Source organism: Trachurus trachurus (genome assembly GCF_905171665.1).
Source record: "Trachurus trachurus genome assembly, chromosome: 20".
Taxonomy (NCBI): domain Eukaryota; kingdom Metazoa; phylum Chordata; class Actinopteri; order Carangiformes; family Carangidae; genus Trachurus; species Trachurus trachurus.
The window spans coordinates 19,376,583-19,400,938 of record NC_139911.1 but is presented as its reverse complement, the minus strand read 5'-3'; the positions used below and the strand labels follow the sequence as shown (position 1 = coordinate 19,400,938).

General features: G+C 41.5%; 2 protein-coding genes across 7 annotated transcripts in view; one reads left to right on the top strand and one right to left on the bottom strand.

Moving 5' to 3' along the window:
• The window catches only part of abi1a (abl-interactor 1a), a 53,245-nt gene extending 39,559 nt beyond the window's left edge, over nt 1-13,686 (bottom strand). For all 4 annotated transcript variants that reach the window (XM_083995542.1, XM_083995543.1, XM_083995545.1 and 1 more), the window contains exon 1: nt 13,487-13,686. In XM_083995542.1, coding sequence (XP_083851668.1) covers nt 13,487-13,603 — 117 coding nt within the window. In that variant the 5' untranslated portion in view covers nt 13,604-13,686. The remainder of the gene's footprint in view (nt 1-13,486) is intronic.
• A 991-nt stretch (nt 13,687-14,677) lies between these two features.
• On the top strand, nt 14,678-23,886 carry acbd5a (acyl-CoA binding domain containing 5a). 3 transcript variants are annotated; one of them, XM_083995972.1, is made up of 13 exons: nt 14,678-14,775; nt 15,101-15,227; nt 15,610-15,730; nt 16,465-16,537; nt 16,631-16,748; nt 17,301-17,564; nt 17,878-18,060; nt 18,424-18,518; nt 18,608-18,824; nt 19,669-19,871; nt 20,354-20,413; nt 22,224-22,330; nt 22,445-23,886. In XM_083995972.1, exons 2-13 carry the CDS (start codon nt 15,131-15,133, stop codon nt 22,455-22,457), a joined length of 1,551 nt encoding a protein of 516 aa, XP_083852098.1. In that variant the 5' UTR covers nt 14,678-14,775; nt 15,101-15,130; the 3' UTR covers nt 22,458-23,886. The 3 variants fall into 3 exon arrangements, with proteins under 3 accessions (XP_083852098.1, XP_083852097.1, XP_083852099.1); XM_083995971.1 differs by having other exon boundaries at nt 22,221-22,330; XM_083995973.1 differs by lacking the exon at nt 15,610-15,730 and having other exon boundaries at nt 14,719-14,775; nt 22,221-22,330.
• Nucleotides 23,887-24,356: the final 470 nt, after the last annotated feature.

Genomic DNA, 24,356 nt, shown 5'->3' with positions numbered 1-24,356 from the left:
TGAGAACTTTGCAAGTGACAAGACCACATGCTAATATGGCTAAACGTTTCAATGCATTACTCAGGCACTAAGATGTTTTTGGACCATTTACCTTTGTATGCCAACAGTTACATGCACTAGAGAAAAATAAAGCAAAGCTTAGGCTATAGAAACATTTTTTACAGGTAGGTTATATAAATCATACTCAGCATATTATTGATATACAGAAGAAGTGAGTTACTCTTTGGTGGTTTGAGGAGTTTATAGGAAGGGTTAGGGTTTTTTTTAATTTTTTTTAGGGTTTTCTCAGACAATTAGCTATTCCTATAACTATCAGCAAATAAATAAGCTAATGAAGCCTGTTGGTAATATAATGTCTGATATTTATGATATGAATTTAAGTGGAATAATTGTTAGATGTTCTATTAAATCACATCCTCATCAAAAACACTCATTAAGTGTTTCTACATTAACTAGCTGGTTCGTTAGCTAGCTAAACAAGCAGCTCTGCCTTTGCTAGACAGTTATTCTAGCCAATGGGCTAATGTACTGGAGAAATATGTCTCAGACTTTAAATATTGGCCGCTATTTAATACAGTTGAGGCAATAGTTGTTTGATACTCTGGATGTATTATTCCTTAGGCTAAATGTGGTAGTAGCCCTACTAGAAGTAGGCTAGTAAATTTACCAGAAATTAACATAATTATAAAAACATAAAAAAAAAACACTAAGCAAGTGGTTTAACTAGTTAGCCTGGAGTCTAGGTTCAAGCAGAAGTAAGCGATCCGGTCGTTTTCGCTAATGCTGCGTTCCAGGCAGGCTTTTGAAATCGTAAATTACAGCTTCAAGTCACAACTTATGATTTTGTAGCGTTCCAGGCAACCCACTCGTGTTTTTCCGACCTGTTTTACCGGTGAAAGTCACTATAACGGCCACTCGTAAGAGTTACGAGCTGCCTTGAACGCACCATAACAGTCCTCGTCCCTACGTCACCACATTCACGGCGTCCCTTGGCTGCACATACAGCCCTGCATGCCGTTCTCTCTCCTCATTGGATAAAAACTGTAGGATACGATAAATGTTTTCTCCTCGGCTCAGAGCAGAGCAGAGGGACTGAGAGACCCGTGTTTCGGTCCAAACACTCTATGTAAGCATATATATTAACACAAATATATCACTTACTTCTGCTTTAACCCAAAAACTGTTTGTTTAAGATGTTTATAGAATAAACTAATGTTAACACATCTATCTACTGTATTTTTTTGCCCAACAGCATAAAGAAAAAATATATATGGAGAACATGTTGTTACAGTAGAGTCACACATGGCTCTACTCTATTTTTCCACCATATCATCACTAAATGACAACATAAAGCTAGGAACCCACAAAGTGGCTAAACCAGAAAAACTGTGGTAATGACACACTGTTGGGAGCCACCTAACATCAAACAGACCAGGGCTGGGAGCTGAAATCCAAAGTGAGCCATCACGTTTGATCTCAGTGGGCTCATAAGGCTGCATGCGTCCAAAGAGCACTGCCTGCAGGGGCGACACTGGGCTTTGATAACAGGTTGCCATGGCAGGGGGTAGGCGGTGGCAGCAGTGGCTGGGGAGAAGATTACTGACGGTGGTGGTTAAGGGGGAGAAAACAGGAAAAAGGGGAACGTTTGGCCACTTGAAGATGGGAGGAACGGGACAACCAAAAGAAAAACAACCATTTCACTGGTTGTCTCGTCACTGATTCCCCCGTGGCAGTGCGTAACTAATCCAGGGGCAATCCGTACGGCTAAAAGCCCCTGACCTGGAGAGCTGCCGTGCTGTTGGTGGTTAGCCTCGGCCTGGTAAAGGAGGCGACAGCGTTAGCGGCGTTTCTTTTTTAGTAGGAATCAGAGCAGCAGATGTGTTGCGCGATAACAGCCTCAGGAAGGAGGAGCGATTCCTCCAGAGGACTGGGAGCAAAAGGCCATCTGTTGAAAGCACATAGTCATTCATGTGCACGCGCGGGCGCCTACTTATGACACGGCAATATGTAATTTGTGGGAGCCTGAGTAACAGCTGCAGGGAAATGCATGAAACAACCAAAACAAATACACAAAAGAAACCTTACAGCCGTGATGGCGATTTCTAAATTGCAAGAGGATGCACTTTTTGCTGTATAGGGACACAAGACTTCAAACAAATCACTGAGCAACAAATGCTTGCCTGTGCAGAACTGCTGGCCTACATACAGTATCGAGCTGCAAGCCGCAGATAATGTTTATTTTACCCAAAGTAGGAGAATTTTTTGAACATTAGAATTCAATTTTAAGCCAAACCAGGGAATTTATCTTAACTAAACTCTTAACATAAATATATTGCTGCTGTTAGACTTTGCTATTCAGAATTGCAATTACACTATAAAAAACTATTTAACCTCTGACATTTAGTTTAATTATCACATTGAGTGCTGAAGTCTGTAAACTCAGCTGCATTATTTTCAGAGGCAGAGGGGCCATCAAGGGGTAGCCTATCTCAAGTTTTGGATTAAACCTTCAAATTCAAATATCACACAAAGCCATTGTAACAAACTTGGTTTGTGGAGGGATGTTTGAAAGATGTGGGTGTTTATTATCAGGCAGAGAAACTCTACACAAAAAAAGCTGCATTATACAGAAGCCACACTTTTGGTGTCTGCGACTCAGACTGCTTTTTAGAATTCAAGATATTTTTGACTGTGCTGCATCAATTTTCAGTACTTTTTTTTCTTTCTCAGAATCCCTCCGAGTTGCTCATTCGACTGCTGCAACAGTCCCCTAATACATTTCTACAATATGATGCAGGAGCTACCCAACAACAAGGATGTATATAGAGTCACAATTGAAATATTAAGAAACTCAGCGACTTGTTTTTTTTTCTCAATCTCTTGCAGCTGTAAAGCCCCAGACAAACAGCACCATTGATGCCTCAGTGCTCAAATGCTGAACTGTCATGTGTAGAGAGAGTGAGACATTCAAATTTACATCCTGTTCATCTCACAAACACATTCATTCAAGGTGGACCGCGCTTCTACCCAAAGCTCAACGTTGTGCAATGTCATTTGGTTGAGTGAGTTTATAAAATATTGTTGATTTCCTCATCATTCTGAATCCTTGTTTTATTTCCCTCAATGGGAAATGAGCTTTATTCTAAATCAGATTCAAAGGAGGCAGTTTCATACGGCTTTGAATGAGGAAAGAGGTCAGACCACAATGAACAATTATTTAGCCTTGCACCAGCCACAAGATGATGCAGCACAAGAATAGCTGTTTTCATATACAGATTTAAAGCTGTGAGACCAGGCTTTAAAATTAACACATGACTGTTGACAGTCAACCCCTCCTCTACCGCAGTTTTTCTTTTTTTTTTGCTGTTGTTGTTGCCTTTACCCACAGAAACAATGTCTTCAGCTTCAATGAAGTCAGATTAATCTGTCAACTGATACAGTGGAGAGGCTGGAGGGCTGATCCGGGCTCTTCCTTCCTTTCCTGGTTTACATGAGGTTAAATCTTTAGCCTGCTGTTAATCATACAACTGTAATTCTCCTTCAAATCCAGAGCGCCTGTCTGCACCAAGTGTTGCACAACACATTTTATTTTATTTTATTGAAAAAAAAAAAAAAAAAAGTGGGGGTGTGGGAAATATGCTGACTCAACAAAAAGCTGATGGCAGATTCTTCTTGGTTTTTTTTGTTCTGTTTCTGGATAAACTGATCCAAAGTGCGTGATGTAAGGTCAGCAATGGGAGGACAGATGTGACACTTGATTACATCGCTACTGCAGCATCTTTTAGCCCACCCCAGCCCCCCTATCCGCCACCACCACACCCACCCCTCTTGTTGCTGCGCTTGTTTGGGGCGTCGGAGAACAAATCTTCAAATTAACCGCATTCTGTACTCGTCGTGCATCCAGCTTCACGCCGAGAAAACGGTAGGAAGCAAGTGAAGAAATAAATGAGAGAAAATAGAGGGGAATAAAGTGTGTTCCTGCTCAAAAAAGGTAAAGGGGAATAAAGTGTGTTCCTGCTCAAAAAAGGTAAATAACAGCAACCAGAGCTGGGGATGCAGTATAGGAAGGAGGTGAGCTCCCTTTAGCGCTCCTGGGGCGCTTTATCTCATATTTCTGAGCTGAGTAATGACTAAGTGAAAGAGACTACAGAATATCCAGGCGGTAGCAGACAGGCTGTCAGCACCTCAGCTGGGATTAGAAAGGGGAGTACAGAGGAATGCGCAATCGTGTACACACACTCACAATAAACTTGTAGCTGAGGCAAGCTAAATAATCAGATACCTCAATATGGCAGGAAGAAAAAAAAAAGTTGTTAGAAAAAGGGATTGCAGATGCTAAAAGCAGCAGGATGATGATGTCGTTGGGAGCAGTGAGGGTGTGGTGCGGTCACAAGAATGGATGTTCCCTGGGAAATTTTTCGAAGCTCTGAGGCGCTGAACTGGATAAATACTTCCATCTCGCTCCGTCACCCAATCCAGTCCGGCAAGATAACAAGCCAGCAACTGCCATCCAAGCGCAATCATGCTTTACAAAACAAGGCGGTGTGTGCGCCCCTGCTTTACTGTCAGGCACCGCGCCGCTTCAGCGAGACAGCAGGAAGGAAAAGTCCAGACTTCCTCCCCCAGGATTGAAACTGTTCAGGGGTCAGAGGAGGTGTAGCCAGCCGGCCGCTCCCCCCTCCACCCCTGAAGTAGGAGGAAATGGACAAAATGAGTATTCCTCCTGACTGCTATGACTAATAGAAGATGTAGGAAACTGAGACAAAATATCTTCAAAACTCATGAGGGTTTTCAAACAGGGCGTCCAAAAAAGAACGCTCCTCTCCTCGCAAGGGTTTAAAATAAAGAGCCTGACAAGAAACCAACACAAACACCGTTCCTCCAGCGTGACCGCCACAGCTGACGAGCACATTTGGGTTTTATGTGCTCCCACTTGTCCGGAGGAGGGGGGGGGGGGGGCGAGGAGAAATGTGCTCCGGACAGAAAAAAAACAAAAAAGAAACTTCAGGAATGTTTGGTATTCTGCAACATGTCATACGTCTTGAAACTTTCAAGTGTTGTTGAAGAGCTCTGCCGTGGAGCACAAGTGTCAGGGACGAGCTCAGAGAGGAGCGGGAAAACAAACAGTGTAATGGAACTGACATGGGTTTATTTTTCTATTCTGTAAACGCACCAGTTCACAAAAAAAAAAAAAAAAAAGAAGAAGTTCCCAGCAGGAAAGCTCCAGCCGAAGCACAGAAAGAAATGTGCTGTAAATCCAGCTGGAAGGCCGTATAGGTCTCGCACGACACCTCTGCGGGGTCGTGCGCGCGTTGTGTATCGACTGCTGATTTACTACAGACTGGACGGGGTGAGATAAGTGAGAGAGGGGGGCAAGCTGAGTGACGGCTGCTCGTCGAAGTTGCCGTATCGACTGTTGCTGTCTAACACACGGCGACTGATTGGAGGTAAAGTTGAGCGAACGGCCGTGAGATACACATGGAGGAACTGAGAGAGTGTCTCCTGATCCCACAGCTAACACAGATAGATTATACAGAGCTCCAGACTAACTTTTTTTTTTTACTAGGGAGCACAGTGGCCCATTACTTAAAGGGATAGTTCCATTTTTGGGGTTGTATGAGGTACAAATGGCCACCAAGTATAATATCTGCAGTAGAAACTGAGAAATACCAATCGTGCTGCACCGAGACACAACTGTTGTGAAAGGGGGATGATTAATCAGCATATTTTCGCCGCCTATGAGAAGTCCAGTCTCACAATAATACACCAGTTCAAGAGTACAGAGTAAATTTTCGTTTATCTGGAGCTACCCAACTCACGCAGTATTCTTCCGCGCTGGATCAATTCACATATCAGCTGTTGGTGTAAGTGCGATTAGTTCCAGATAAACTAACTTTTTTCCGACCAGCTGATGCATTGTAAATTTTTACTTTATTGTACTCTTGAAGTGTATTATTTTGAGACGGGACTTCTCGTACACCGATTAATCGTCCCTCATTCACAACAGTGTACTGCCTGTGTCTCTGTGCAGCACGATACCGGTATTTCTCAGTGGAGGGGGGGCGGCAGAGACCTTTCTACTGCAGATATTATACTTAATGGCCATTTGTACCTCATTTGGCCTCCCTTCAAAAAAACTGAACTATCCCTTTAAAATTTTAGGTGAAGATCTATGGGTGCACACTGTAAATCGACTTCACATTTCCTTTCCATTCATGATGATTCATGATCTGACATGGTTAATGACAGATTTCTGATTCTTTGAGTCGCCACTTTCATGTTTCACCAGTGTTAAAAATAAAACAGCAAATTTTTAACACTGGTTAAAAAAAAAAACACATGTGCAAATTTGCTGTTTGCACATGTGTTATTTAGATGAAAACTTTATGCACCATCTCAAATTTCAGGGGCAAAATGTCACCATTTAGGGGCAGTCTGGAGCCCTGTAATAAACCTGCAGTGATTGAGGCTGTGCAGGTTGGTCTCTGATAAACACCAGGAACTCCTTTAGACTCTCACAATGCTCGACTCCTGCAGCGTGTGCATCATCAATTCTCGGAGGTCAGCGATCTAATGTATAATTTACATATTGGCCTTTCTCCTGCAGCACGGACACACCGCGAGGCCTCCTCTGCTGCAGATTATTCCTGGAGACTATGCCAAGAAAACGCAACTAAGGGCGAATTAGAAAAAAAAATTCTCATCTGCAGATCATATTATTGACCTTAAAATAATGACTGAGCCCTCATCGCGGAGCTATTAAGTCTCCTCCGCTTTGGAAATTAGGAAACCGTGAGAAACCGAACGGCAATACGCGCCACCTGAGGAGAGACAAGACGAGGTAGTGGAAGTGACACTGGAACGTGCGAGGAATAAGTAAAACAACCGAAGTCTTTCCTTGAAGAATAAGGAGAAGAAGGAGAAGAAAAAACCTCAGCAGCACGATGCGTGAATTCATAATTACTGCTCCTCCAGCGGGGCAGATGGAGGCTGACTGAAAGGCCATAAGGTCCACCTGACCTTGAAGAGCTGCCAGCGTGCAATTGAAAATTCCTTCGGAGTGTCAGGAGGAGACACAGAGAGGAAGTTTGCACATGGAGGGAAGTCATTAACCTTCCCTGAGTGACTCTGTAATTGGTTGGTCCCGGCAGAAAGTCGCTGTTCATGTGGCTGCACACTTAACTGATAAACACATAAACAAACACACACAGAAAAAAAAACTGTTTGTGTTGGAGAGTTTTTCTTCACAGGGAGCACCCTGATGGATTATTCTAACTTAGAAAGTGGATGACTCAAACTCCCACTTTCTAACTATCTCCGACCTAACAGATCAGTCTGGAGCAAACCAACTCCAGTCAGCTGAGGGGGGAGGAGTGACAGGTGGTCAAAAAGGATGAATGGGCCTGGCTGGTAAGCTGAGAGCCGTTAGGCCTCTCTCCATGCTGCAAGAGAAACCAGGCCACTCCGCACGGAGAGAGGGAGCGGGTTGGAGAAAGAAGGACAGGAAATGAGGACTCGGGAGTTACCCAGAGAGACGGAGCTGTGGTAGAGAAAAAAAACAAAAAGAAAAACGATATTTATCACCTTCAAGTAAGTCTGGATCTCCTCCAGGGGGGACAAAGGCTCACTATAAATTCTCCGGGGGAAAACCACCAGAGCAGGTAAAGCAAGGTTATATGAGCAGCTGCATCTCTCCGCCTCCAAATCCAGGACTCTCTGAAGACCACCTGGGTGGGTTTCACCAGCCCCACACCTCAGGACTGATGCATTTTGGGGGCATTGCGGACTTCTAGGTTTAAAACAACAAGCAAGCAAGCAGCAGTGGGCATCGTGCTGGCTCAGCAGGCACACGTCACATGGTCTGAGCTTGCAACACTGGGTCTGATCTGGCTTATGACCTCTTGGTTTGCTACATCACTCACTTGCGTTTCCCCATTCGCTGTTACTGCACTGTGGGTTTAGCAGAGATGCCACATTGTGGAGGGGATTTCAGCTACAGTTGTGTTTTTTTTTGTTTCCAGTGCAAAAATAGTAAGTTTCAGTCGGCCTTCCTCCTACAATTCCTGATTATAACAGTGCACTCATTTTCCGAGAAGTAGCCTACATTAGTCACTTTTTTTTTTTTTTTTTTACAGTGCATTTTGACATTAAGATCCATTTTTACTTACATCAGTATTTAATGGAGTATAAGATCCTGCTTCTCTAGTTCAAAATAATTGATTATTTGGCAATAATTCTAATAACAATCACATTAGAAAAGCTGAATATTCTCTGGGTCTATATTTGTAAAATCTGAGGATTTGCTGCTGTTATAGTCGACATCTCAGCCCCAATCAATCAGTTATTTGACCATAACCTTTTATAATGAACATGATTGATTGTTAACTTGTGAGATTTAATTGATAAGGAAAATTGATGCAATCTTTAAATGAGTAAATGTATAATTAATATCAGGCAATAACCGCTCAAAGAATAAATTAGGCACAATTTGTGCTACAGACACGATTTGGCCAAAACTCAGGTTCAATCTCAGCTCCTGTTTCACGTAAGATAATGAGCTTTTCAGCCACCTTGATGTGCAACTATTGTTTCATCAGCTGATTATTCAAATCGATTAATTATTTCAGTGTGAACTAGAAAAGTGGAGAAAAAAATCCCAGCGAGCCCTGTGGAGACATCTTCAGATTCCATGCTGCGTCCCACCATTAGTGCTAAAAAAATATTCAATTAAAAACAGTTCTGCACTTATTTGGCATCACTGCTGGACTCCACATCCACAGATCTGTTTCATACTGAATCTATCAGGCTTAATGCAGCTTCTCCCTCCTCGGGACCTATAAACAGACTGCCATGTGTAGATATTAGTGGAGCTTCCCCTTTTTTTCCAACAGCAGATCCTCACATCTGAGGAACTGGAAGGAGGAACCTGAATATCAGAAATAACAAAAATCTGAATCTATTAAGCAAATTAATAAGCAGCCCCTTTCTAAGAGCCTTCATCCGTTGTGTCCTGCCAGCTCAGCCAGGTGGCCCACTTTGCATACAGTATAGTACAGTGTCCTTGTCACAGGTTAAACAAACAGGCTGCTCAGCGGCATCAATGAAATGATAAAACGACTGTCACCGAAAGGCGAAGGTGGCAGCAGCGAGCGAACGTGGATGTAGTAAACAGGAAAATCTGAAAATAAAATTTTAAAAAACCATGCCCCTACTCCCCCTTTACCCCCCATCCCAGATTACTCAGAGGTGTCTTAATGTGAAAGGGTGGTTTTTTTTTGTTTTTTTCCAGCTCCCATTATGAAGCTACTTCCTGCCACACAGAGAGAAGGCATTTCCAGGGAGCCGATCCACGGAGTCAGCGGGGCAAACAGGAAACATAACTCTGACCTGTCAGCGTGTCATGCACCACACACACACACACAAAGACACACACACACAAAGTCACTATCAAGTTGAGAAAGTGATGTGTCCTTTCACCATCTGCTTCAGCCTGCTGCACTGCACTGAAGTCACAGCACCAAAGCCCCCATGACAGGAGAGAGAGAGAACAGAGAGAGAGAGAGAGGAAGAGGGAGATAGAAAGAAAGAGAGAGAAAGGGAAAGAGTGTTGTTATTTTTCATTTCTTTATTTCATGTATTGTTATTATCATCATTTAATATGAACTACGTGTATATATTTTTCATTACAATTTACCTAATGACACCCAATCTGTGTATAAGAGAGAGACAACACTTCATCAGCACACACACATGCATAGGGTATACAGTATAAATGTATAGGCTATATCCTTTTTTTGTATATATTTGATTCTGCGAGCTGTATTTGTTTAGTTTCATTGATTTTTGATGCTTTGGCAACATATCTCGTAACATTCATGCCAATAAAGCAAATTTGAATTGAATTTGAGAGAGAGAGAGAAAGAGAGAGGAGAGAGACACAGAGAAAGAGAAAGAGAGAGGAGAGAGACACAGAGAAAGAGAAAGAGAGAGGAGAGAGAGAGGAAGAGAGAGAGAAAGAGAGAGGAGAGAGAGAGAGGAGGGAATGGAAATGTGAAGGAGGAGTGCTGAGAGGACGGGCTGATTCGAGCTGAGGCATGTTGATGTGTGCACGGTGCAGCCGGGGAGTGCACAGTTTTTATGATGTGTGTGTTTCTACCAGAGGTGCATGCACACACACTCACATACACACACACATACACAGAGAGTGAGTATCTGCAGCAGACAGAGAGGGCTTATGAAAAGTGCACTGTTAGTCTGACACCCGCTTCACACAGAGCTCGCAACGTGTGCCGCAAAAAGCTTCCAATCCGCCTCTTTACGTCAGCTCTTCAGACGATCGAGGTTCACTCCCGGATCTGGATTCACCAAAATCCATCATGAGACGGAAAAACTTATCGCCGGGTTCAGTTCAAACTTTACCTTCAAATTCTCACCGGCCTGTCAGCCGTCTCTGCTGGAACTCCTTTACCACAGCTACATGAAAACAACATATGACAGCCACGTTTTTTTTTTTTTTTTTTTGTGGTCTCACCAGAAATGATAATCCCATGATGAGCTTCCTCTGTTTACAAGAGCAAAAAAAAAAAAAAAAAAAAAATTTGCTGCCAAACACGTAATTCTTGTCACTTTGTTTTTTAAAGATTTCACCATGGCAGGCTACAGCGTGACACCCATTACTACCACTGCTTTAAAAATGTCTCCAGGACTTGGAGTTGTGAATTTCATAATGATCCACAACCAGTTCTTTTTGTTTTCTTTTTTCTTTTTTTTTTGTAGGTTGCTTTGACAGCATGATGTAAATTTCATCACAAAGTATGCAGTGATCTGATGTCAGTATTTGGCTTCCACAGTAGCGCTGTCAAAAGAAAACATGGTGCCAAATATTCAGGTTTTAGCAACATGTCGAAATAGTTCTTGATACAAAACTCTTATGTTTTTCCCTTTTCCATGAATCAAAAGATGCCAAATATCAAATGTCTAAACACAAGCAGCTGTAAAAGAGTGATGACGATGATTCAAGTCTGGAGCCGTCTGACTGGAGAATTAGTTAAAAACACAGGACGGCACATCAGACCAGTCAGCTGTTTGTCAGCTGGACACTTTCCTATATAGACAGTTCATTTTTTTGCTATTAAAGCTTCTTTCTTCTCATTTTGGAATTAAAAATGGTCAAATTCAAATTGCCAATCTTAATACCAATAGTACCAGTACTGGTCTTCAAATCGAGGACTACGTATCATTCGTAAACCTCAAAAAGCTGTAAGACATAATGTCATATACTGACTTGACCTTAAATAAAACCTTTTAAAGGCCAGAGTTCCTGAGTGTTTCATGTTCAGACACAAGCAGTGTAAAAATATAAAGAGTTTGGAACCAATTCAAGACAACAATAGTGCTAAAATAACACTTTCTGGGCTATTTTACAACAAAAAAATCAACAACAAATGTGTTTTCCTCTAAATCCATTTTTCCGTTTGAAAATGGAAAAGCAAAACAAACCTAAAAGCTTTTCTAGGTTAAAGTTTTATCCAAATGCAAATGAGCAACAGCTTTTTCTTGAACATGCAGTAAAATAGCTGAAAGACAAACTGACTAGAGTAATAATCAACAGCACTATAACCTTCATTTACACACTCAGTGAGAGCGCTCCGTGCTTCACAGACCGACACTTTACATTTCAGTTCATATTCACATAAAGCATAAAGCATTACAAATACCCACAATCTTGTCACTGTGGTTTGGAACTACTCGAGTGTAAAGAAAATAAGTATCAGCACAAACACAACAGGCAGCTCATGATCTGGACCATTTCATCGCAAATGTGACAACACTGCTAAAAATGAACTGTAAAGTAAACTCAATTCTTTCATATATAGGCTAGCTCTGATATTGTGTCACTGTGGGAAATCAGTTCTCGTGTTACAGCTGACCATGGTAAACAAACTCCATATTAATCAAGGAACCCCCCATTCCACACCATCCAGGTCCATGCTATTCTTTAGTTCATTCTAACTGCACTACCCTGATAATAGAGGACAGGACAAAAAAAAAAAGAAGCTTCATCCACCTTGTTTCGGGGCTTAAATGGGACAGTGATGGTGGATTCACTGTCCTGTAGTGTATGTGTGGGCTGGAACTGGCACAAAGCAGCAGAGCCGTGCCTCACACGCTGCCAAATCGTCCGAGGACAAGGAGGAAAACTAAATTACAGGGAGTCCTTTAGGGAGTACAGCTGGAATGGACACACCCTCTTGTAGCTGATATGGTGGGTTGACTTCCTGCTTTCAAAAAAAAAATTGTTTTTTCTCACCACTACGGTTTGTCTGTCACTCTAGTTTGTTCTCAATAGACGCTTTTGACTCTTTATATTAAGGTGTGGCTATAACCACTATGTCATTGAGCTCTAAAGTTGTGCTGCGGTGATCACCGCTTTATGAGCAACGCTTCACATCAAGATTTAAAGTGTAAACACGAATAAAATTTCACCACAGTGAATTTAACACCAAATTAGACGCTGGATGGAGAGGAAAGGAGACAGATGTGCAGCCGCGTGTTTAGCCAGCAGAGATTAAAGCCAGCCCTGTTCCCATGAACAAGTTGAGGAGGGGAGAGAAAAAAAAATCAATACCTCCAACCTTTATTGACCAACTAACAATGGCTTCACATTCCTCCCTGTGTTTCTTACAGCCCGGTTGCAGCCTGCAAACCCAACTGGATTACTCTTGTTTCAAACCAGAAAAAATAAGACACCCTCCACTTATTCCCATGCATATAATATGTTTAAATGTGAGATTATATGTTGTTTAATGGTTAACAAAAGTGTGTTACAACAATAAAAGTCATGCAGTGACATTATGGCATTTGCACTGAGTGCTTACAAGTCCATAATGTGGACACTACACCTCACTGTAATATTCCTGCAGTATCCCTATGGAGGGCTAAACTGTTTTGTGGTATTAAATGGTGAGTTTAATGACCTCATGGGTTGTAATGGACTGCTACCTTGTTGTGATATACACGCAGGCTTACAGTTGCGCTGTGATGTGTCATTTAGTTTACATGAAGCAGAGCAACACTACAACAACTTTTTCGCAATTTTTTTTTCAAAATAAAATCAAGTTTTTTTTCAACGTGTTCCTCTGTGAAACACACAGGCCTCCCTATCAGCAGAGAGAGTGAGAGCAGTTTTGTAGCAGCCCCAGTGTAATAATAAAAAAGTAGACACACCCTCTGTGTAAACGGAATAAATGTGATCAATGGTGTGAACATGCAGCAGATCTCTAAATGTCCCACGGCAGCGAAAGCCCCGTCACCAAACTGTTATTTCAGATCCAAGCTTTTTTTTTTCCTTTTGGGCGGAGAGGATCATTTCATAACCCGACTCCAGTTTCTTTATCCACATTTCCTGTCCCAACAACCATTCAAGCCCCGAGCTTTCTGGCGACAAAAGGCGCTTCAAAGATAACGTGGTAGCTCTCTCACTTACCTGGACATAATTGTTCTCGCAGTAGTCTGCTACTCTGGTCAGGTTTTGGTAACTCTCTACAAGCGCTCTTTTACCGGCCGGAATCTCTTCCTCTAACAACATTTGTAGCTCTGCCATCTTACATCTCTCCGCAGAGCCTCCCTTCCCTCTGCCTTCCCTTTGATTGAAACAAGCCACCAGCCCCAGCTCTGCCTCGAGAAAAAAAAAAAAAATCCTTTGCCTGCTATTGTAGGATTCCTGCCCTCGCTTTGGCGTAACCTCAGCACCGAGATCGTCTATGGCTGTGACGAGGAGTCACTCGGCAGTGAAAGAGCAGGACCAACATCTGACGATATGTGTTACAAATTTAGTTTATCAGACAAAGCCAACGGAGTGATTACGTATTACTTGCTTATTACTATAATAATCCAAAAGGGTTTATTTGTTAATGAAAATACATGCACATTATGCAAACAACCATTATATTTGAAGTACATTTATATTATACCTGCAGGAATTTACATTGTCTATTGTTATGGTTTTGTTTTTATTTTATTTTGATAATTTAAATGTTTATATTTTTAAAATGATAATATTAGTTTTTGTTCTAAAATATGCATGGGTTTGTCCTGAGATGTAAGTGTTGAATAAAGTCAGTCTCTTTTCCTTCTTATTTGTTAGCTGAATTAATTGTCAAACAGTAATGGAAGAACGCTCATCACGATATCATCCCAGCCTGATGGTAGTAGACATAGTAGACAAAGAAAATAAACAAGAATACATATTTCTAATTAAGTTAAACAACTTAATATCTAAACAATTATCAAACTAAATGATGATTCTATCGATTAAGTGTGGTACTTGAAAATTAAGACGAAGTGAGACCTCTTACTTTTTGATCCCATTTACCTATCTCAACTGAAAAAAACGTGGATCCAGGATACAGGCATGCCGGGATATGTAGTGTTGCTATGAACTGTTACTAGAGTGACTGTTCTGTGTTGAGTTCACAATGACAGTGAAATTTTATTATGTAGCATTTCTTACTCTTTTTTGCCCCATTTATTTCGTTCTCATGTTTGTTTATCCCACAGAGTCGCTTTCCAGACCTGAAACTACACTCCTGCTGATACGTAGTAGTCGAGTCGAAGCGATGGATTGTGGGACCTGTAGGAATTGTTAGTAATTCGAAGAAAACTACAACTCCCAGACTGCAATTCTGACTGGTTACCGTTCATGGCGTCTAGTCGATGGTCGAGGGCTAAAGACAGGTCGCCGTCTGACAGACAGATAGGCCGGTGAATTTAACGGTAAGTGTCGTCGTTTCTTAGTATTTCCGTCGACAGTTTGGAAATAAATATTTAATTGGGAAGAAATGTCGGTGTAGTTGGACTTGTGTCGCACACTGGTTTAGAGTGTCCTAGATTCACAACAACCCCCTCCTGCTGGTGGTCAGTCACAACATAACGTTAACTTACTGTACAAGTTGAGCTAATGTTAGTCGCATAGGCGGTTCATAAGTGAGGGTTTTATGCATTTATAGCTTTTAAATGTTGTTGTAGCAGTCCGCTTTAAGAGTATTTCAACCGGCGCCTTCATATCGTAGTGGTGCGTTCACTGTCTGTCTGTGTTTAGGTTTTGTTTTGGTTGTCACCGTGTGGCACAATGGAGGTGGAGAGCGTCAATGTGGAGGACGAGAGGCGTCTGACCCAGCTGAGGTTCGAGGCCGCCGTGAAAGTGATCAAGAGTTTACCTCCGGATGGTGAGTGACAAGATAAACACACAATGCAATGCAAGAATCAATCCAGGCTAGTTAAACCAGTTCAGCCCACAGGATTGCATGCACAGTGTTCAGAGTGGCAGAGCGCTGGTGTCGTGTCACACCTGTTACAGTCTTCAGGTGCAGGGCGACAGCTTGGTCTGCCCTCGGAGCTTGTGCGATTTAAAGGGCTTAATAATCCACTTTGCTTTGCGGTGTGCAGTGCAGACGCTTTCCTCCCAGCAGTCTACAACTTAACGTGTTACTACTGTAGTTGTCACTTTTGAGCCTGCCTCGGGGGGGGCTCTTTGATATGTCAGCACTTTGTAAACAGCTTCTGTGCACATTTTTGCTGCTCACACAACTCAAATAATCTGTCTTCCAGGTCCCTTTCAGCCATCCAACGACATGATGCTCAAGTTCTACAGCTATTACAAACAGGCAACTGTGGGCGCATGCAATATACCCCGACCTGGCTTCTGGGATGCAGTTGGCAAAGCTAAATGGTATTAAAAAAGAAATTTGCACTCAGTCATTATGTTATTCTTTTATAATAAATGTGGTAAATAGAAATTTCCCCTAAATGGTGATATGACCTGCATGAAAACCGGTTTTCAGGGCAAAACCTGGAATAAAATCATGTAAATTGAAACAGTGTTTGATTTGTGCACGTTGCATAACATGCTGCTTTTTGCCTACTTTGATATCACTGTGGAAAAAAAAACCAGACAGAGTAAACTTGTCGTCTTAACATCCATGCTAATCCAAATTACACATTGGAAGCACGTGGGCAGTGAAAGACAGTTGCAGTGTGTTTTTGAAATAATTATTTTTGTACTCAAAGGGCACATAAACACGCCCCGAAGTGATCTCTGGACTCGCCGCTTGTTCAAATGCTTCTTGGAATGTGACCCCTCACCCACTAGGCTGACAGCTTCTCCTCATGCACCCGTTGCGTTGGTGTGATTTTGCAAGTTTACAGTAAAATTTGAAGGAAGAAAAAACAAACATTTTGTTTCTGAATAACCCTACTCTCCTTTTACTGATGAAAAGTTCAAGTTTCTGTCAGTCTTTGACCCGCTGCTACCAGATAACACACTGACCTAAAATAAACTGACCTGATTGACAAAGTTGGCAGCGATTTGAAAGCCACTGACTCTTCAGACTAAGCAGGGCTTTGCTCTTTCACTGCAGAAAATTGTATAAAAAATGCGATTTCTAATTTGTTTTTATTCATCAGGGACGCATGGGATTCTCTTGGAAACATGTCAAGAGAAGACGCAATGACAGCCTATGTTGATGAAATGAAACTGGTATGTTTTCTCCTTTTTAACAAAGATTTTCTTCTTTTTTTTTCATGTTACAAAACTGACTTTGGATTCTGTTTCTGCCTTGTGTGTGTGTAGATCCTGGAGGGCATGCCCATGACGGACGAGGTGGAGGAGCTCTTGCGGGTCCTCGGCCCGTTCTACGAGCTGATTGACGAGAAGAAAAAGATCACGCAGATCTCAGACCTGAGCTCAGGTAGGATTTGCTCGCCAGGTGGAACCCCTCCACCTTTCACTGTAGTTTGTTTGTGGGGGAAAAAAAACAGCATGTGGAGCTTAACCTTTTATAATTTGCCTTTTGTCATATGCTCAGCCCGTTTGACACTGTTTGCTAGGCAGCTGGAAGGCAAGTACATCACTGTCCAGAGGTGGAGTTTATCCTGTGTGGTGTTGTAGCTCAGATGCTTTTTGTGCTTATTAGCGGTCGGTTGTGTTGTGCATGCTTAGGTAGTGTTGTAGATTTTGTTGCCGAGCCTATTTACAATTTCTTTAACGGTCACAAATTGACACTTAAATCTTGCACTGAAACATCCAAGTCAAGTTTTTATCCTCTGTTTTCACTGCAGAACTTAAAGTACACAAGGATTTTATTCAACCGCAAAAAGCCGTCTACTTAACTTCATGTAAATCCTGACAAAGCTGCTTTGATGTAAATGTTATGAGAGCTGGGAAGTATTATTATCCTTAAAGTAAGCATTGTCTTTTTGGAATTATGGTCCTGTAATGAGTTTCCATTTTTGTTGCACAGGGATTGGTACAATGATGAATTCAATGCAGTCAAAGAGCATCGCAAAGAGCATCGTCAGAACTATGGAAATTAACGGCACTCTGCCGACTCGGCCTGCCAGGCTCAAAGCAAAGGAGGAAAAAGAGAGGTCGGATGAAGAAGCACAAGAGGAAGATGAGGAGGAGGATGATGACGACGATGAAGATGATGATGATGATGATGAGGAGGAAGAGGAGGAGGAAGAAGAAGAGGAGGAAGAAGTAGCGATACGGGAGGTCAGAACAGGTAATGAAGTTCTTGAAAAAACAAACAAACCACAAATTTAGTAGTGTGTGTGAGAGAGTCGGAAGTAGATTTTGATTTAATAATCTTATTCCATGAAAGGAGGAATCCTGCACACTGTGTAACTTGCACAAATATTTAAATTTTGGCCATTGGTCGACTCGTATGACCCTCAGAAAGAAGAAAAATATCATGTCAAATGTGTCAAAAAAATGTATCAGAAAAAATGAACACAGATAAATAGATGAGCAATTTCATGATTATAGAATGAAACAGGAAAAGGGAAAAATTCTAATAAACTTTTGTTTTATTCCAGACAAGAAATCGGCAGCCTCGCAGCCAAAGAAGAAGGCTTCAGCCAGGAGACACAAAGTGCCTCTGTCAAACGGTAAAGTGGCTAACGGGGTCGTCCATCTCAGCAATGGCAGTCATTCCAGGGTCGCTCTGAACGGCAACGACTCCCGGGAGGGCGAGCCGCTGCTCAACGGCCACCACGCAGGTAAAGAAAACAGTCTGTGTGGATTCACATCACGTCCGTGAAATTTGTTCAAAATGGTTTTACGAGAAGTCGCCTCACCCGCTGCCTGTGCTTGTGTACCAGGCGCACCACGTGATCCGATAATCTGCTAAGCAACTCGGTAGACACCGAATCTTTGCACACTTTACACATCAGCTGCTCCCGGGACAGTTTTAATGGAGTAAATTAATGCTTCTGCTGAAATGAGAGCACAAAGCCCCGAATTAAGAGAACGCTGCCTGCCTTCCCCCTCTGTCACTCTGTTAATTACAGTGCAGTTTGTTTTACCTCACAATGCAGGGAGGGTCTGAGCTGTTTTGTCTCCTCTTTCTGTGCTGATCTCAGATCCCAGTGCTCATGTGTCGGGTCCCAACCACCTGGCCAGCGACTCGGACAGCGAAGTCTACTGTGACTCTGTGGACCAGTTTGGTCAAGAAGAGGCGAGTGCCGAGTGAAGAAAACACACACACATGGATTATTCCATTAAATCCGTCCGCCATTGATTAATTTTAATGTGCATCTTCTCCAGAGCCCAGAGCACAACCGCTCTCTGGATGACCTGGATGAGGAGGCGAACCACGTGGTGGAGCCTCTGGAGGCAGCTCAGGAGATCCAGGAGGAGGCTCAGGGTCCACCAAAAATCATCAGGCGTGGTGGAGAAGATGGAGAGACTGACGGGACGATGTCGCAGAGACAGAGACTGAATGCGGACATGCCAGAGAGCTCCTTGGTCAGAAGAGGACAGGGTGAGGTTACTGTTTGAGGGTGTTTAGATTCCTATTCATTTCCATTTGTTTCATTTTTAAAGGGATAGTTCAACATTTGGCATATTGGCCCATTGCCATAATCCCTATAAATTTAGTAGGTTTGTTACCTTTAATTGTTGGTGCAAGCTATTTTTAGAACGGCGGAGCAGAGCCGCAAGCTGCTCAGAGCTACGCTACGAAGGCTCATGGGATTTCTTCGTTTCCCTCAACAAACTCATCAAATACACAATCCAACTTCTCCAAAACGCTCTCGTGGACAAGTTGTGACCTGCACATTCACCACACTATGATATAACGGAACGTTACAAGACAGAGTTTGTAAATTCATGCAAAACCGCTGATGCAGTCTCTGCATTTGCATGAGCCTCCGTAGCAGAAACAGTGGGCTACGCCTCCGTAGCCTAGCTCTGAGCAGCTGGCGGCTCTGCTCCGCTGTTCTAAAAATAGCTTGCACCGACAATTAAAGGTAATGAACCTACTGCTACGACTATAGGGAATATGGCAATGGGACAATTTGCCAAAATGTTGAACTATCCCTTTAACGGGAAAATTGAAGTGATTTACTACCAACTCCAACAGTGTGGTACACTGCTCATTCTTAGAGATCTTAATACAAGCTGTATCTTTCTGTAAACACCCTGACTTGCATTTTGTTTTTACTAGACAAAACAGACTAAACAAAATGTTATAGGGTGAAACAAAAAGGAGGCATAAAGATTGAATTCAGTGAATTTTATGTGCAGTGGTGAAGTGTTGTTGATGCTGCTTGCAGTATAAATGACTGGCTGGTGATTCATCATTCGTCATCTCTTGTGTTTATCAGGCTCCAGGTCTGCAGGCCGCGGCTCTGGGGCTCTGGTGCCAGTGCACAGCGGTGGAGACGGGGACGGGGGCCACTGGGGAGGAGCGACCACGCCCGGAGGGAGCCTCAACGAGCAGATAGTCGTGGCACTAGCCAGGCTGCAGGAGGACATGCAGAGCGTCCTGGAGAGGCTGCACACCCTGGAGGCTCTGACGGCCAGTCAGGTCAGACTGATCCGTCCTCTCATTCACACAAGTCAGAAAGACACAAGTCACATGACCAAAAATAAAAGTTAACTGTTAACAGAGACGGCATATGACTGTTTTTGTCCTAAAGCAGTGAAGTGCAGTTTTGGAAAATCCCTGTCACCAACTTTTTATTGTGCATTTGAGTCATTATGACATGATGGTAATCTGACCACCAGTGAAGGTCATTTTCAAGAACAGATTGGCAATAACAAACTGGGCACGGCTGTTAGACGGTAACCAAAGTAAAGATTAACACTTATCCTGCTAAGTCAAGATTTCAGTCAGCAGATGAGGCTTTCAGAGAGAGGAGATAAAGGGATTGTACTTTGGCTTAGTAAACAACACCACGAAGACAGATCATCAGTGAAGTGAAGTATTCATACCTTTTTATGGTGATTTTACCTTTTGCTTTTAACAAACCTTCGGATGTTTTTTTTTCCTTTCTTTCGTCTCTGCAGGCGAGATCAGTGGCTCTGTCTCCCACTTATGCATCACCGCCAGTGAATAAGAGGAGTCAGGTAAACTGATTATGACTCAGAGCTGTAGATTGATCTTGCCCTTTGTGTTATAAGTCCCATATTGTACACTTCAATTTGAAGTTATGATTTATATAATAAGATACATTGTGGTTTTATGTAGCAAAAATTATCTTAAAACCCAGGCTTCTTTCTGGAGCTCAGTTTAGTCAGCCAATCAGAAGCAGCTTTGAGCCTCACTTCTGATTGGCTGACTGCAGGGTTTGGGTTCTCCGACCTTTTACCTGAAATCTGAAATATTTTTATTCAGTCACTCAGGAAACAAAAGTTTACAGGTGGGTCCAGGTGGGCGGGGCCTTGAGCATGACTATGAGCAGAGATGGCTTGGTTGTGACATCACAGTGTAACAGAAGTCCCAGCAGCTGTTTTTAACACTGTTTCTGAGTACAGGCCTATTAGGCGGGTACATATATGAAAAAAAACCACCTAACCCTAAAAAAATTCTAACAAAAGGTTTCTCAGCTGTTTTTTATAGTATTAGATGTCCTTAATAACATACTAAAAGTTTACCAAAATTTGACCACTAGAAAGGTGTTATTTTCAAGATGGCGTCCAAGATGGATAGGAAGCCTGAGGAGACACCACAGGTGAATAGGGTAAAATTTTTAACTAACAGATATCACCATGAAACTTCCCAAGTTTATCACTCACATTAAGACAAATATTTTTTGTATTACAAGTTTTGTCAAATTGTATGTTTAAATATGTAAATTAGGCAATATCTCATTAAATATGCGCTAATTTGCATATCCGAAATCTGAACAATGGATAAAAGCCACTTTCAAAATTCTTGTTTTATTTTGTTGACATACTAGAGTCAGAAGTTTTTACAGAGGGGATTTTGGATATCTCTCTTTATCACTCTGTAAATGAGAAAATACTATAGCCCTAAAAATTCAAATATCGTCGTGTTTTTAGGAGTAAAATGTTGTATAAGAGCCCGAAATCTCCACTTCAGCAGCACTTACAGACACCAAACCTTCCAGTTTGATCCCTTTCTATATTCTGAAGGTTTTTACAGAGGGGATTGTTGATATATCATTCACAGCCTGATTTATACAACATTTTACTCCTAAAAACACGACCAACTTGAATTTTTAGGGCTGGTGACAGTATTTTCTCATTTACAGAGTGATAAAGAGAGATATCCAAAATCCCCTCTGTAAAAACTTCTGACTCTAGTATGTCAACAAAATAAAACAAGAATTTTGAAAGTGGCTTTTATCCATTGTTCAGATTTCGGATATGCAAATTAGCGCATATTTAATTAGATATTGCCTAATTTACATATTTAAACATACAATTTGACAAAACTTGTAATACAAAAAATATTTGTCTTAATGTGAGTGATAAACTTGGTAAGTTTCATGGTGATATCTGTTAGTTAAAAATTTTACCCTATTCACCTGTGGTGTCTCCTCAGGCTTCCTATCCATCTTGGACGCCATCTTGAAAATAACACCTTTCTAGTGGTCAAATTTTGGTAAACTTTTAGTATGTTATTAAGGACATCTAATACTATAAAAAACAACTGAGAAACCTTTTGTTAGAATTTTTTTAGGGTCAAGTCATATTTGTACCTGACTATATGTGCATTTCTCTGTGGACTGAGCACTGTGGGTTTTTTTTCCACAGTATTAATATAGAATCTAGACCTGACCTATGATTAATAAAAATAAAAAAAACACATTAAAATGTCACTTCACAATTAGGGACCTTTAAGACACCAAGAATAATAACACGATTAAAGTTCCAACATTTGAAATAATGTTGTTTTTCTCTCTCCCAGAAGCCATCCTGGTGGCCTTTTGACATTTCTCCGACCAGTTTGGCCTTCGCTGTGATATGGCCATTTGTGGTGCAGTGGCTTATCCGTCTGTTCCTGCAGAGGAGGAGAAGGTATTGTCGAACAGAAATATACAAACATGACTGAAATTTCAAATTGGAGTGTACTGTAGCACTATTTTCATACACTACACAATTTAAGATTGACTTTCTTCTCCTTTTTAATAGACGAATCAACTGAACCTGCTTGCATCCAAACACCCCTGGGCATAGATGAAAAAACAAGTTCTCTAAATGTCTGTGGTTGGGTTGCTAATGGCTGTAACTCCCCCCTGCTTAGACCCACAGCCCAGTAATTTGCTTTTGCACTATGAAGAAGGCATCTAGAGATAACAGGCGAGAGGCAGAGCTCTCTCCAGAGTGTTGTACTGCGGATGTGGAATCAAAAAGAAACATGAATGTAAGGATTCAGAGCCTGACTACACAACCTTGTCAAGATGACACCACTGTACTGGCATCTTTCTTTCCCTCTGTAATGAAACGGTTTGTTTTTGAGAGGGAAATCTTACAGTTGAGATTTTGTCAGTGTGTTTATAAACCAACCACAGAAGCTTCTCGATTATTTCCATAACTAAGGCTTTGTTGCACAAAAGAAATGGGCCTGATGCTCTGTCGTTTTGAGCGTAACGTGGTTATAAATTTTCTCTCTTCACTTTCATTAGATGCCCAGGCAATGCTGCTATTATAAAATGTTGTGTTAACTGTAGTGTAGAATGGAGGAATGAATGTAATGTGTTGATTCGTGAGATTCTCTTTAATTGTGAGAATAAGTTAATATTTATTGCTTTTTAGCGACAGTTGCAGAGACGGTATCGCAGGCCAGATTTCAGCCGTGTTAAGTGACGTTTATGTTCCAAGTGACTGTTTTAAAGTTGTTCAAAGGTTAGACCAGGTATAAGACATGTTCATATCACCTGTCCTATAGCATATCAGCCTGTGCTCCACATCAAGGTGATCTGATCCGCTTGAGCCTCCAGTCGATCGTTTCCAAATAGATAAGTGCCTCCACATCAATAGGTACATCCATAGGTGGCATTATGATTTTACATACATTCACATAATGTAGCAATGATGTTATAGTAGTGGACCAAATTAAAATTAATCACGCTACCTAGTGAGTCACGAGGTGGCGAGCGTATCCATTCTACAGCCTCATTTTCCCCATTTAGATATCGCATCATTAATCCATAATAACACTTGTCTGTGCTGTTTACGACGTCATGTTTTCTCTGTTGTATAATTTAAAGTGTGTGACGTAATACGTTTGTATGAATATTGTGGAAAGATTTTTTTTGTCTCGAGTGTAATCATAAGTAGTTTGCAAAGCAGTGAGTGATCTATACAAATTGTGTACAATAGCTGTACAGTCCAGATTGAAATGCAATATTTTAATTGCATTCCCATGTATTATTAATATAGAAGACTTTATCATAATTTACAAAGGTTTGCATCTGCAATAGCACCAATCTTTACAGAGCCATTATGTTTTAATATAAAAAAGGAATAGTTTACCTTTCTACTGAAACGTACTAAGGCTTTCTCACCCTCTCTGCCTGTGGATAGAGTGGTGTTTGCATGTGATAATCCAAGCCTAAAATAAAAGTTTTCATAAAGCATTCTACTTTGTTGAGATTATTTCAAATAAACTGTCTACATAATGGGAAATGTATTTTCTTTCTTTCCAATTTGAATGAGGATTAACAACATTCACATCCATGGTTATTATGGCCTATGGCTTACAGTTAGCATGAAAAGCTAAAAACAACTAGCATTGCACTGTAAAACAGTCCCACCCATAAAACTAGTTTGTCCTCTGGATGGATCAAGTCCATCCAGTGGTTCAAGTCCGTAAGCAAGAATCCAAAACTATGCTGTTTACACAAGGCACAAAGTACATAATGTTACAAACAGATTTTATTTGTATTTTCCTTTTTTCTCTTGGAGTGAACGAGATAAAAATTAAAGTAGCAAGGAACCAAATGAATGTATTAAAAAAAAGAGAAAAAACAGTAGTGTGGAAAATGGACAGTGGACAAATGATGCCAGATCAAAATCACAGGTGGCATAAAAGCAGTAACTG

Excerpts from the sequence above, each read along its gene's own strand:
- acbd5a (XM_083995971.1), top strand. The coding sequence starts at position 15,131 with ATGGAGGTGGAGAGCGTCAATGTGGAGGACGAGAGGCGTCTGACCCAG. Across the intron at positions 16,749-17,300 it reads GATCTCAGACCTGAGCTCAG|GGATTGGTACAATGATGAAT; the intron begins GTAGGATTTGCT and ends TTTGTTGCACAG. Across the intron at positions 20,414-22,220 it reads CAGTGAATAAGAGGAGTCAG|AAGCCATCCTGGTGGCCTTT; the intron begins GTAAACTGATTA and ends TCTCTCTCCCAG.